Raw genomic sequence first — 13,560 nt, 5'->3', positions numbered from 1 at the left:
CTCTTCTAGGCTCTTCCCTAGGGGCCTTGGCTCTCGGGGACCTCTCTTCCTGGGAGATTCCTTGACACTCCCTGTCCTCCGATCACACTTAAACATCACACTGCTCCGAGCGCTTCCTGGCCCTTATAGATCCTGGAATTATGCTGTTTCCTTCTGGTTCACGTGCGTCTTTTCCCTGCTGCACTGTCCCTTCTTCCCAGTGTGTCCCCAAGTCTTGGGGGGTATTTCCCCAACCTGTTCTTCCTGGTGGTGGGTGGGCTTGGAGAGAGCTGCCCAACCTGCCCCTGAGCCCCGCAGCGCCCTCTGCACCGCACTAGGCCCGCTGTTGGCTGTTCAGAGAAGGGGGGGAGGGGCGGATCCTGCAGCTCCAGAGAGCTCCCGGCAAAAACAGCCGTCCGTTCCTGCAACGGGGCCCTGACCCCAAACCCAGCAGGGGCTTGCCCAGGCACCCCTTCCTCTGCGGGTGGTCTCCGTGGGTGCGGGTCCACCAGCCCTCACCCGTGGGTCCAGCGACACCCCTCCCGGCCCCTAGTTAAAAGGCGTCCTAATTTGGGCTTCAGTCTCATCAGAAATGCGATGGGGACCGATCAGGATCAGAACTGGGATCGAGTCAGAATTGGGGTCCTGTGGGGTCCAGTGTCCCTCCCTGCGTTTGGGGCTGGTGGCTGAAGGCGGCCATCGGGAAACCGCTCCTCTCGGGGAGACGCCCCTCCTTCCTCCTCCCCGCGCTCCTGTCTTTGTACCCTTCTCCACTCCCTGCGGTCGCATTTTGCGCGGTTGGCCACCAGGAGGCGACACAGGCCCACGCGTCGCAGCATGGGTCCGGGGAGGGTGCCTGGGCTCATCACCCCAGAAGCGGCGTGTGCGCCCTGCCTGGAGGGAAAGTCTGCACCCGGCGGGCTGCCGGTGGACCTGAGCCGTCCAAGCAGCTCATGTGGTGGGTTGGGAGGGTGACTCGTTCCGTAGCGCTCCCCGAAGGCCTGACACGCTGTCCCGATCAGACCCTGTGTTCGGGGCTGTGGGCCGGGTCGTGGTTGTCCAGAGGGTCTCCGGGAGACCCGGCGTGTGTGGAGGCCCAGGACCGCCCTGGCCGCAGGGAGAGGCGATGCGTGGGGGGGACGGGGCGCTGGGGGCGGGGAGCAGGGGAGCAGTTCAGCGTTAGATGTGGGGCGTGGGGACCGGGAAGGAGAGCGGGGAGGCGGGCTGCAGGAACTGGAGGCGGGGCCGGCCGGGCCCTGGGGACAGGAAGCGGGGTGCGCGGGGGCCTGGGAGCGTGGGGCGGGGCAGGGGCAGGCCGAGGTGGTGGAGGAGGGACACAGGGCGGGGGCACGGGTTGCGACTTGCTAACCTCCCTCCCCGCCTTTCCTCGGGAGATGTTTTCTCCGTTTCAACGAAGTGACGTGCACAGGGTGTGTCGGGGACGGGAAACCACGGGGCTGCGTCCAGATTTGAGGGGGGCGCTGGCCCGGGGGCCAGGTGCGCCCTGCGGCGAGCACAGATTTGCGCAACTGCGAGAGGTTGAGAAACAAAGTGGGTAGCTTTGAGGGTGCGCTCACGTCTGCACGGAGAACTTGCTGAGAAAGAGGAAGGGGGAGGCGGGGAGAGGGAACCTGTCCTCTGCTGGAGCCTGTGAGCGCTGCTGGGACGGAGTCCGGCTCCGAAGCTGCCACCGGACGCCCAGGACGTGCCCCTCGGGTCTGAGCCGTGGGGTGCCTGCCCCCAGCCTCCCCACTGCCAAGACGGCTTCCGTAATCTTGTCCTGAACCTTCCACCCCGCGAGGCTGCCTGGCGGGGCAGGAGCAGGCCCCCACCCCACCGGCCTGCGGAGTGGGCATTCGGGACGGGGGAACCCTGACTCCCTAGACCGGGGCGGGCTAGAGGGGAGCCGCGAGACACTTCCGGTGGCTTCCCCTCCCCCACCTCCAAACGCCTTTTGAGCCCTTTTTCCTCTGGACCAGCCTTATGGACACAGGGTCACCCTCCCGAGCACCGGAGTGTCTTCCTGGGGGCAAGGTCATAGCGGTGCAGAAGAGTCAGGTTCCCTGGGCCCGGGCCACGCCCCCGGCAGGCAGGCGTCGGCGGGGCCTCTCCAGAACCCCTGCGGATGGGCCCCCCTCCCCGGCTGCCGGCTGCCGCTCTTGCTGTGAGAAGAGCACTGTTCTTGGTCCCTGACCCGGGGGTCTGTGGGTTCTGACACTGTGCAGGCTCACTTGTCAGCTTGCAAGGCACGTGAACTCTGAGACCCTTGGGTTCCTGAGGGGAGAACCTCCAAATTCTCCAGAGATGAGCACCACCCCTCCCTGCAAACCTCCCGCCACTCCCCAGCTTTTGTTCTCTTAACCAATTAGACCTGAGGCTGAGCGGTGGCTGGCCAGGCTGGCCCTGCTCAGGACCGTGAGCATCCCCGCTGGCCTGGCCTCCCGCCCACGTGGCCACCCTCTGTGAGTCCCCAGCGGTGAGGGTGGGTGGGGGAGGAATGCTTTTGCTTCCGTCACACCCGGCCTCACACCCGGCCATGGACGAGGACGATGTTCATTAGATGGACTCCCCGCTGTTCTGCGCCCCCCCCCGCCCCCCCCAATCCAGCGCAGCCTAACAGAAATGACACCCGGGAGGGCTCTGATGCTGACAGTGGCCATCAAAACACCCAAGTGGGACTAGAAGCCCATCCCAATATCCGGTGTGTCCCAGCAGAAATCGGCACGAGAATTGGCCTTTCCCTGGGTGAGCTGAGGTTCTGAGGTTCAAGTCCAAAAACGGTTAAGTAGGAGGGAGGAAAACAAGGGGGGAGCAGACAGCTTCTGCTGTTTCTGATTAAGTATCCACGTGATTTCCCGGCTGCACTGGCTGGCAGTGAGGCCGATGGGGGTTGGGACGTGGGGCAGATTCCTGCCCAGACAGGGACCCGGCCCTGGAGTTTTGCTGGGTCCTGGCGCTTCAGTGGTCAGATGAAACTCGGGTAGGAGTGCACCTGGGAGGTTTGGCTTTGACAATCCAAAAGCTGTTTGTTTCTCAGTCTCTGTCAAGTTCTCCGCCCCTTCTCCCCCTCTGAGCGCGGAGGGGGAGAGGGAGGCCAGGCTGGGGACCCTTAACACTTCCTGTCCCACCTTCCCCTCTCTGCCCAGCACCCCTCCCAGCTGTAAGCTTTACTCAATATGCCCAGCGTCTCCTTCGAACGGCCCAGAGTTCGTAGGATGAGTACGATTTTCACATGACCAGGTCTACACTCAATATTTAGGAAATGGGTCTCCACTTCTCAGGGATCTTTCAGGCAAAGACTCTGGGATCCAGGGAGCAGAGGCTGGGGGGCCGCCCAGGGGGAAACCGAGGAGGAAACAGCACAGGCTCTTGCTCCCCGCCCCCCAAACTCCACTGACCAGGGGTGGGTGCCCAGGAGGCCCCTAGGCCTGGGCCCCGGGCTGTCTGGCTCTGGTGAGCAGGAGGCCTGCCCCGCGGACCTCACTGAATTTGGCTGGAGGAAGTGTCCCCAGACCCCCAGTACCTTGGGACAGTCTCTCCCGCTCATCTTCTCAGCAGACCCCAGGAAATGGGAGTGGCTCCCCGGGACCAGAAGTGGATGCGGACTGTAATGCAGGGTCTCAGCTCCCGCTCCCCACACCAGAACGCAGGACATGGTGAGGCCAAAAAGGAACACCCACGGAGCCATAGATAGGGGCGTCATACCACTATAGTCTCGGAGGCGGCTGGTCGAGACACAGAAGCAAACATCCGCCAGTACCCCAACGAGGGGTCTTCCTGCACCTCAGTCTCACTGGCGGCCGGGCAAGACACAGGAGATAGGGTCAACACTATCCGCGATCCACAATCCGCTTGCTAACTGCACTTGCCAGCCACAATCCACGCTTGCTAGCGTAGCCACGGCAGTTATACCAGTGGCCAATGGCTAACCGGTTACAGCTGATGGCCATCTGATCACAGCTGATGACCACCTACTACCCGAGCCAGCACCTTTCCACGTGAGGTCGAGAGCCTGGAAACTGCTCTCTGGGACTCCGTGCCCACACGGACGTTAAAGAGAAACAACCAGTTCACAGACATAGCCCTGGCTCATCTCGCCACGTGGACCTAGGACACTAAAAAGTGGGCTTAAACATCATTGAAGAGGCAGGCACTGAGCAGGAGCCGGAACACACTCGGACCCCGGGCCTGTCCTAATTCAATCCAGTGCTGCTGGCCGGGCGGAGACTCGGCACAGGAGTGGGGTCGGTCCCAGCTGAACCCAAAGGCGGGCAAAGATGGACTTGCAGATAAACAGGCTGGGATCCGAGCGCGGAAATGGGAGAAACCAAGTGCAAGGAAAGGCTTTCTAACCGGAGTTCAAGTCCAGGCACTACAACACACGAGATGAATTCGTTTGACTCCATAAACAGTTGTTCGTGTGCAGGACAAAAACCACCGTGAACTAAGTGAAAAGGGCTGAGGCTCGGGAGAAAATACTCGGAACACAAACCACGGACAGCAGGCTGGAATCCCTAACGTGCCAGGAAATCTTGAAAGCTGGATAGTAAAATCGGAGAAAAGACGCACACAGACAACTGACATTAGACAGAAAGGAAACGACCCTCCAGCATATGAAAGAAGACTTAACTTCACTCATCTTTTGAGAAATGCAATCTAAGATGCGACAGAGGTCTCACTTCGCACCTCTCAAACGAGCAAAAAATGACGGCAAGTGACAACACGCTGTGTTGGCGAAGCTGCCGGGAGGCGCAGGGTCACACCTCGCTGGGGGCGCCCAGGGTGCAGTCGGGTGGGACACTGGTCACACCTAACCAAATACATACAGAGGGCCTGCGCGTCCACGGGGGTCCCACACGCCAGATTCAACCAACCTCACACCACAATCATTCAAAAGCAGTGGGAGAAAGTGCCAGAAAGCAAATCTCACGCTTGCCGCAAGTGGAGCGCTCTCTGTACCCATGGCCGTGAGCGCGTGCGGCCACACTGCAGCAGCCGGTGTGCTACATGCAACACACCGTTTTCTACGGCAGACTTGAGCATGGGGTTGTCTCGTTATCCATGGGGGCCCTGGAACCAATCTCCCGTGGACACCCAGGGACACTGTAAACACTTTTGGAGCGACAGCCACGGTGACACCAAGTTTCTCAGCAAAGCACCGGAGGTCACAGGTGACATTCTAAAGAACTGAGAGAAAAAGAGTTCATTGTGCAGTCAAACTGTCATTCAAACGTAAGAGCATAAGAAGACATCTATGTCCAGGGAGCCTCAGAGTGTGCCCCCCCCTCCCCAAACCCCTGCACTGAAACGCTCTTGGAGGAAGAAGGAAAAGATGGAATACAAACCCAGGAAGAGCTAGGAGCCCCCCAGGAAACGAGGGGACCAATGTCTGTCTTAGGAGCTGAACCCCACCACACCCAGGAAGAGAGGAGCCAGGGGCCCCCGGGGAAAGGTGGTGTTGCCACACAAACCCCAAGCAGCCATCTGGTAAGGCCGCTGTGAGGACTGGGGACAAGAGGACGTGAGAAGGAAGCCACAGAGCCATGGAGTCGGCCCCGGTGTCCCGGGCAGGAGATGACAGAGGGACACGCAGGCGTAGGTCTGGAGTGTGACCACCCGGTGTTGGCTCTGTGTCCACCATCTCCAGCCCTCTGGCTTCTCCATCGGTGCTAAGTCCAAGTTGGAGGAAGGAAGGAAGGAAGGAAGGAAGGAAGGAAGGAAGGAAGGAAGGAAGGAAGGAAGGAAAGAGGAATGGAAGGAAGGTGGGAGGAGGGCGGGCAAGTGGGAGGGAGAAAGGAAGGAAGGAAAAGAAGGAAGGAAGGAAGAAAGGGAGGAGGAAGAAAGGAATAAAGGAAGGAAGGAAGGAGGAAAGGAAGGAAGGAAGGAAGGAAGGAAGGAAGGAAAGAGGAATGGAAGGAAGACAGGAAGATAACGTTTCCTAAAAGTTATCCAAAGAAGACCCATCCCATGAAAGTCAACAAAAAGGAAACAAAAGGGAGAGCAAATACTAAGTCTGACAAACACGACAGAAATATGTACAAAGAACAATGATTACCATACATGCACATTTACAGGATGACAGCCGACAAGAGGTACAATTTAAGGAAAGATCCAGAAATAGGGGGGGGGACCCAGCGTGTGACCCTGGAGGTGGTGGTCCTCGCTGCGAGCCAGAGTCACCAGGATCCCCTCTGGGCGCTGCCCCCCGGGCCTGGCACAGGACATCTCGGGGACAAGGACACACGACTGAGGCTGGGCAGGAAACCAGCAAGGGATCGGATCGCCGGGCACTGGCGTTCCAGACCGTGACCCAGCCGTGCGGGCGAAGCTCTCGGAGATACATGGTGAGCCACACGCTCGCGGCTCTCACGGCTCGGCCTAAAACGTGACATTGCAGATCTGGGAAGGATCTGCAGGAATTCCGGAACTGCAGGAGAGAATGACCAAAACGAAGAGCTCGAGGGTGGGTTTCTGGCCTGGGACACAGCCCGTGAGGCCCCAGGGTCACGTTCCGGAGCTGCTCCCAGGTGAGGTGGCTGCTGTGGGTACAAGGACCTCACTTGAGAAGACGACAGCTGTCCCGACTGGGCGGAAACACAGACAGGAGTGGGAGACACTGAGGGCACGGGGGAACCTGCACACGGGTCAGCAGAGGGTTCGGAGGGACAGGGATGGACAAGGCGGAAAACCAGTACTTGAAATGTACCCGATGAGAATTCTCCCAACCGCAGGCAGACGTTCACCCACAGCTATAAGAACCCGAGCCGTCTCTCCCGGGATAAATAAGGCAGCCGCACCTCACAGCGCAACTGTGGACAAGCAGAGATACAAAGTCACCCACCGCCTGTCCACGCCCGGGTTTCCCAGTGAGGAGTGACACCTACTTTGGTGGCTGCCTCACAGTCACAGCAGAAGCAGAGACAGTGGGAAGGCGGGACAGTCTCCCCTGCCCGCCCCCCCAACAGGCCGTACCAGTGACAGGTTCTTCCAGAAGGAAGGCGAGAGAAAGGTGTGTCAGGGGAAAAAAAGTGCGAGGGCTCAGCGACCGCCAAGCATTGGGACATGGGACGGAGCTGTTCCCCCAGAGGGAAGCCCGGTGGAGGGACGAGGACGTGGAAGTCGGTGACAGGCCCTCAATGAGCCCCGCCCGCTGCACCAGACAAGGACGGCACCGTCTCCATGTGAGGACCCAGGAACAGAGCCCACGCGGCAAGGGCGCGGCCGGGAGGGTGTCCGTGGCGCTGAGGGGTCCCTCCCCGCCGTGGTCCTTCGTCCCGGGCAGGTGAAAGCCCCTGATGGCCCCGATACTGAATACCCACGGGGAATGACGACGTACCTTTTGCGCTGACCACTAAGATGATAGCAAAAGAGGGGACCGTCCATGCTGCAGATGAAACAGTGAAACACTAACCAGCAGGCAGAGGGAGCCGTCCCTGCAGTCAGGAGGGTGCTGGGTGCCGAGTTCATGGACATACCTGCTGTGCTTCCATAGCCGGCAAGGGGCCATCTCACAGGGGACGGGTGCCCCTTCGTCGGCGGGTTGATGGCAGAAGTGGCCCAAGTCTCCGCCCCTGACACGGGCCTGGAGGTGGGGCTGGGGGGTCCCTGCGGCCCCCGTGTGTCCCACGCGGTCCCCGTCACTTGCTCCGGCTGACGGGCCCGTTCCAAGGCTGGACATCAGGAGCCCCCGCACCCCTGCTGTTCGTGGGGACCCTCCGCGGCTGCGGAGCAAGCCCAGCCGACCAGGAGGAACCGTACGTGGGAGAGGGTGGCGCTGTCCCCACCCCCCACCCCCCACCCCCGCAGCTGACCACAGCTGAGTGAGACCGGCCAAGGCCACGCAGCTGGACAAGGCAGCCCCAGCTCCCGGGTCTCACAGACCCGTGAGCAAAAACCAACGCGCGTTGGTGTGCACCACTGAGGTTTCCTGTGGTTTGTTAGGGAGACAAGTGACGACGGATGTCGGACGGCCACCACCTAAGTCTCAGGGACTCACCAGTGGAACCCCAGGGACAGTGCCATGCCACTCCCGGCCTGGCTGTCCCTGGGGGTGCAGGAGCCTGTGCTGCGGCTGGGACCTCAGGGCTGGCTGCGGGGTGCGGCGTGGAAGACCATGTGGCCTGTGCCGTGAGTGGGACACACGTCCCGACCCGGTCCTCGTCCCGCAGAAATGCACACTCGTGTGCAAGAGGGGCGCTGCGAGCTCACGGCTTCCTGGTCGCCGCACTGAGAGGGCCACTGACTGTCCCGGTAGAGCAGGAGCCGATCCAGATGGGACACAACCCAGATGTCCGAGTCCATGAGTTCAAACTGCGTGAGGCTCGCGGGTGATCGGGAAGACTGGTACAGGCCCAAAGGCACACGCAGCTCGTCCCATTTACAGCCCCTCCAAACCAGCGGAAGGAAACCCTGTCCTCAGCTGTGACCGGCACTCACTCAGCTTCGGTCTGACCGTGTGTGTGTGTGTGTGTGTGTGTGTGTGTGTGTGTGTGTGTGGAGTTTGTGTGTGGAGTGTGCGTTGTTGGGGGGCGGGGGGGGAGGGCGCGGTGACGGGAAGCCCTGGGCTGCAGCAGGAGCCTGCTCACCTCCAAAGTCCAGACTGGCGACCTCGGTGGGAAGGTGGGTCGGCCCTGGAAGGCGGTCAGGTGCCTTCCGGGCATGGGTCAAGCACAGGTTTTTCATTTGGGTGGTGGGTCCATAGGCGTTTGCATTTCAGCCGTACTGGAGGCAGGAGTTTACAGTTTCACGTGCTCTGCTGTCTATCGGGTAAACTTCACAATAAGGAAAGGTTCAAAGTGCCCAGCAGCAGACTCCCAATACATCGGCAAGACAGACGCAAGTGCTGGCAGAGACAGATTCATCACTGACGGCATTTCTGAAGTCGCCAAAATTCAGTCGGGCAGACATGTGGAGCGAGCACACGGAGGCCAAGGCCTCAACCGACCAGTGGGCAGAAAGCTGAAGGCCAGCAGGCGGCCGCCACGAGGGGCATGTCCGTCCGTCAGGGCAGGCTGGGTGGGGCCGCCACAAGCCTCCTGAACACCCATGTCCTGTTCTTGCTGCACCCCCAGTAAGGTCACCGGGGACTCGGTTCCCCACCGTCACGCAAGAACCAGGCAAGTCCCACCTTGACAGGTGCCTGCAGGGTCCCCGGCTGGAAGGAAGGGCAGAGACTCACCTGGAATCGCCGGGGTTCAGGGGCTGCCAAGGTGCACCCCGGACCTGCTCAGGACAGCCAGAGGCATTTGCCCAGCTGCCGTGATGGCCGCCGATCCAGACCTGTGCTCACCGAGAGCGTGGATACTTCCTCCCTCTCCCCAAGGGGACCGCCCCAAAGTCTCCTCCAGGCAGCTGAAGGTCACTGCGTCAGGCCCAGATGTGTGCCCCCTGCAGCAGAGCTCAAAGCTGAAATGACGAATCCCGCACCTCGGGGACAGGACGGAGGAAGGAGGGCGAGTGGGACGTGCACAGAAGTACTGGCCTGAGCTCCAGGCGGCCGCCAAGGGCCCTGGACTCGGTCCTCTCACACACAGCTGCCTCCGCACATCATCGAGTGCCCGGTGTCCTCGTCCACTGGGGACCCTCCAGAGAACGCCCGGGGGTCCTATGGGAGGCTCTCTGGGCTGCTGAGTCCTGACCTGCCACCAGGAGACACCCAATCCCACCAGGAGCGTGGACTTGAGACCAGAAAAGGACAAGGGATTGTGGAGAGGAGGCCTGGTCGGCTGAGGTGGGGCTTGGGGTGGGGGCTCCCTCTGGGGCTGGAGTGTGGAGTCTGTGTGAGAACTGGTAGGGGCCCTGCATGGGACAGCCTGACCTGCACAGGCTTGGGCCAGGGCTGGGGGAAAGGGAGGGGTGACCGCTGGCTGGAAAAGCCCCCAGTGTCCACCACAGCCCTCGAGGAGGGGACAAGAACTTACTCGAGGGACAGGAACAGAAAACTCACCCTTGGACCACAGCCCTCCCCACCCTCCATCTTAGTGTAACCCGAAACTCATTGGTTTCTTTCACCCTCCTGACACCCAGCAAGTCACCTGCTTACAAAATCACAGGAAACAGAAACTTCTGAGAAATCACAACTATCCTGGAGAGGCAGGAACCCTGAGCACCATCCCAGCACCCAGACTCTCACTCTCAGTGGCTGCAGGAGCCACACTTCCAGCTTCCTCCTCTGGGACCCACACACCTGCACACCGAACGCCAGAGATGCACCGGGAGGAGCACGAGGTGGCCGTGCTGGGGGCACCCCAGGGCTCGGGGCCCGTGATGTCCACCGTGGTTAACGTCAGCAGCGAGACCGTCGTGCCCGACCACGTCGTCTGGTCCCTGTTCAACACCCTCTTCTTTAACCCCTGCTGCCTGGGCTTTGTGGCATTTGCCTACTCCGTGAAGGTAGGTGGGTGCGTGGGGCACCTCCAGACAGTGTGTGTGAGCCCCCAGACGGGCTCTGCCCAGATGGCCGTGGGGGAGGGGAGTCCCTGTGTGTGTGTGTGTCCAGGTCATGACGAGGCTGCATGGGGTGCATGGGGACGGCCAGGGTCACCCATTGTCCCCAGGACTCCAAGGCACTCCCTACTGACCAATACCAGAAATTCCATCCTCAGACTCTCCACGTGGCTCCAGGGCTCTCTCAGAAACAACAAAGGGACTCAGGACGCCCTGACCCCTGGTGGGTGAGAGGCCAGCAGAGGGGCCAGGGAAGACTGAGGACCAGCCCTGAGAGCCCCGGAGAGCCAGAGAGTCCGTGAGGAAGGAGGTCAAGGCCCCAGGAGGGAGGGCTCCACCGGGCACTGTCCTGCTCGGGCTCAGGAACAGGGAGGCGAGGGTCCCCAGTCTGGCTGAGGGGCACGTGGAGGCTGCTCTGGGCAGGGACCAGCCAGGGGAGGACGTGAGTGATAGCACCTGGCTCTCGGCAGGCCCCCTCCAGGCCCCCTCACTTCCTCTTCTCCCCCAGTCTAGGGACCGGAAGATGGTGGGAGACGTGATTGGGGCCCAGAGCTACGCGTCCACAGCCAAGTGCCTCAACATCTGGGCCTTGGTCTTGGGCCTCCTTGTCACAACCGCCGTCATCATTTCGGTCATCGTTACCGCTACCAGTGCACAGGTTCGCGGACCATATTAGAAGAACTATTAGATGTCATAAAGAGTTATGGAGGCCACTAGCAGGTGTCCATAGCCTGAGGCTGTCACCCTTTTCACAGCTGTTCATTATACACACGTGTCTACAACTGAATTCAATAAAGGATTTGTCTGTGAGGGTGCCGTGTTTTTACCTGGGGAGGGCGCCCTGCTGAGCATCCCCAGCCTGCGGCTGAGCCGGAGCCCGCCCTTACCGGTCCCACCTGCTGGCTGCCCTGGGGGTGGGGTGGAGCATGTCCGTGGGCGGTTGCCACATTCTGAGGTCAGGCAGTGGTCAGGAAGAGCCAGCCAGGGATGCCCGGCCCCCACTGGCTGTGTACTTCCCTCGCCCCCACCCCTACCCCCACCCCCACCCCCTACCCCCCCACCCCCCACCCCATCCCACCCCCACCCCCACCCCCACCCCCACCCCCACCTCCCCATCCCTACCCCCCACCCCCACCCCCCACTCCCATCCCCCACCCCCGCCTCTAACCGGCCAACCAGCTCTCCCCTCCTCAGTCCCTCCTGTCCACCCATCCCCGCCCACCAGCTCTCTGCTGTGTACCTACTGCAAACTTGGTAGACACTCATAAAACTGTGTAACATGGGAATGGCCCAAGCTACCACCTGAAATATCTCCAAAAGACCAAATGTGCGAGGTGGGGCGTCATAGGCCAATTAAGGGAAGTCACCAGGGAAAGCACAATAAAGAAGGGTAAGTTAGTTGTAAGATTTAAGACACTGTCTTGCGCACAGATGAGTTTCTAAAGATGGGGCCAGCCTCTCTTCCCAGGACAGCAGAGAGCCCCCTGACCAATGCAAATGTCTCTTACAAATGGGAATGACCTGATTTCAGAGCTTCTCTCACATCTGCTGTTTTTCAAAAAACAATAAGCCTAAAATAATCCCTATGTCAAAGATGCATATTTTGTAGTGATAAATTCTGTTTCCCTTCAGTGGCTGCAGAAATGTCCCCAAGGCCATCACAACCTAAATGAGGAACTGGGGTAACTGGCACTGGCCTGACTTGAGTGACAGGGATAGGGCACTCCCCCATCAGGCCCTCGGCCTCCCTCTCACTGCTGGCTTGTGTAACCTGACACCTCTACAATAGTTACACCCTCCTGGTACCCAGCCAATTCTCAATTTCCCAAACGCCCTGGAAAAGGAAACTGGAGAATTAGAAACTATCAGGGAAAGGAAGCACCCACTGAGCCCCTGTCATTCCCTGACCAGACAACACACCACAGACCACGGCTGCTCTGTGTCGGCACCATGAACCGCAGCTCCCATCACATCTTCCCTGGCCCCCGTACCGGTGTTCCCCCAACTTATGAGATGCTCAAGGAGGAGCACGAGGTGGCCGTGCTGGGGACACCCCAGGGCTCGGGGCCCGTGATGTCCACCGTGGTTAACATCCGCAGCGAGACCGTCGTGCCCGACCATGTCGTCTGGTCCCTGTTCAACACCCTCTTCTTTAACCCCTGCTGCCTGGGCTTTGTGGCATTTGCCTACTCCGTGAAGGTAGGTGGGTGCGTGGGGGCACCTCCAGACAGTGTGTGTGAGCCCCCTACGGGCTCTGCCCAGATGGCCCTGGGGGAGGGGAGTCCCTGTGTGTGTGTGTCCAGGTCATGACGAGGCTGCATGGGGTGCATGGGGACGGCCAGGGTCACCCTTTGTCCCCAGGACTCCAAGGCATTCCCTACTGACCAATACCAGAAATTCCATCCCTCAGACTCTCCACGTGGCTCCAGGGCTCTCTCAGAAACAACAAAGGGACTCAGGACGCCCTGACCCCTGGTGGGTGAGAGGCCAGCAGAGGGGCCAGGGAAGACTGAGGACCAGCCCTGAGAGCCCCGGAGAGCCAGAGAGTCCGTGAGGAAGGAGGTCAAGGCCCCAGGAGGGAGGGCTCCACCGGGCACTGTCCTGCTCGGGCTCAGGAACAGGGAGGCGAGGGTCCCCAGTCTGGCTGAGGGGCACGTGGAGGCTGCTCTGGGCAGGGACCAGCCAGGGGAGGACGTGAGTGATAGCACCTGGCTCTCGGCAGGACCCCTCCAGGCCCCCTCACTTCCTCTTCTCCCTCAGTCTAGGGACCGGAAGATGGTGGGAGACGTGATTGGGGCCCAGAGCTACGCGTCCACAGCCAAGTGCCTCAACATCTGGGCCTTGGTCTTGGGCCTCCTTGTCACAACCGCCGTCATCATTGCAGTCATCGTTATCTATGCCACTGCACTGGCTCAGATATGATTTTTGAAGAACTATTAGACGTCATAAAAAGTTATGGAGCAGCTGCCCATAGCCTGAGGCTGTTTTGCTTTTCACCACTGTTTATACACATGTGAATTCAATAAAGGACTTTTATGTGAGGGTGCTTTGTTTTTACCTGGGAGGGGCCCTGCTGAGACTGAGCCTACTCCCACCTGCCCCACCAGCTTGCTGCCCTGGCTGTGGGGTGGAGTA

General features: G+C 60.4%; 1 protein-coding gene, 1 long non-coding RNA gene and 1 pseudogene across 2 annotated transcripts; 2 read left to right on the top strand and 1 right to left on the bottom strand.

Annotated features, from left to right (window-relative positions):
- Positions 1-5,844: 5,844 nt before the first annotated feature.
- LOC141572314 (uncharacterized) lies at positions 5,845-8,034 on the bottom strand. Its single transcript, XR_012497699.1, has 3 exons — positions 7,316-8,034; positions 6,686-6,788; positions 5,845-6,518 (listed from the first exon to the last, which is right to left on the bottom strand). It is a non-coding gene; the product is annotated as an uncharacterized LOC141572314 (long non-coding RNA).
- A 1,844-nt stretch (positions 8,035-9,878) lies between these two features.
- On the top strand, positions 9,879-11,235 carry LOC141572313 (interferon-induced transmembrane protein 1-like; annotated as a pseudogene).
- Positions 11,236-12,262: 1,027 nt separating this feature from the next.
- Positions 12,263-13,466, top strand: LOC109436297 (interferon-induced transmembrane protein 3). Its single transcript, XM_074337040.1, has 2 exons — positions 12,263-12,624; positions 13,186-13,466. The coding sequence occupies exons 1-2, from the start codon at positions 12,376-12,378 to the stop codon at positions 13,345-13,347; spliced, it is 411 nt and encodes a 136-aa protein (XP_074193141.1). The 5' UTR covers positions 12,263-12,375; the 3' UTR covers positions 13,348-13,466.
- The last annotated feature ends 94 nt before the right edge of the window (positions 13,467-13,560 follow it).

The sequence above is a fragment of the Rhinolophus sinicus genome, linkage group LG06, assembly GCF_036562045.2.
Source record: "Rhinolophus sinicus isolate RSC01 linkage group LG06, ASM3656204v1, whole genome shotgun sequence".
Taxonomy (NCBI): domain Eukaryota; kingdom Metazoa; phylum Chordata; class Mammalia; order Chiroptera; family Rhinolophidae; genus Rhinolophus; species Rhinolophus sinicus.
The sequence above is the reverse complement of the archived record's forward strand: the minus strand, read 5'-3'. Positions and strand labels throughout refer to the sequence as shown.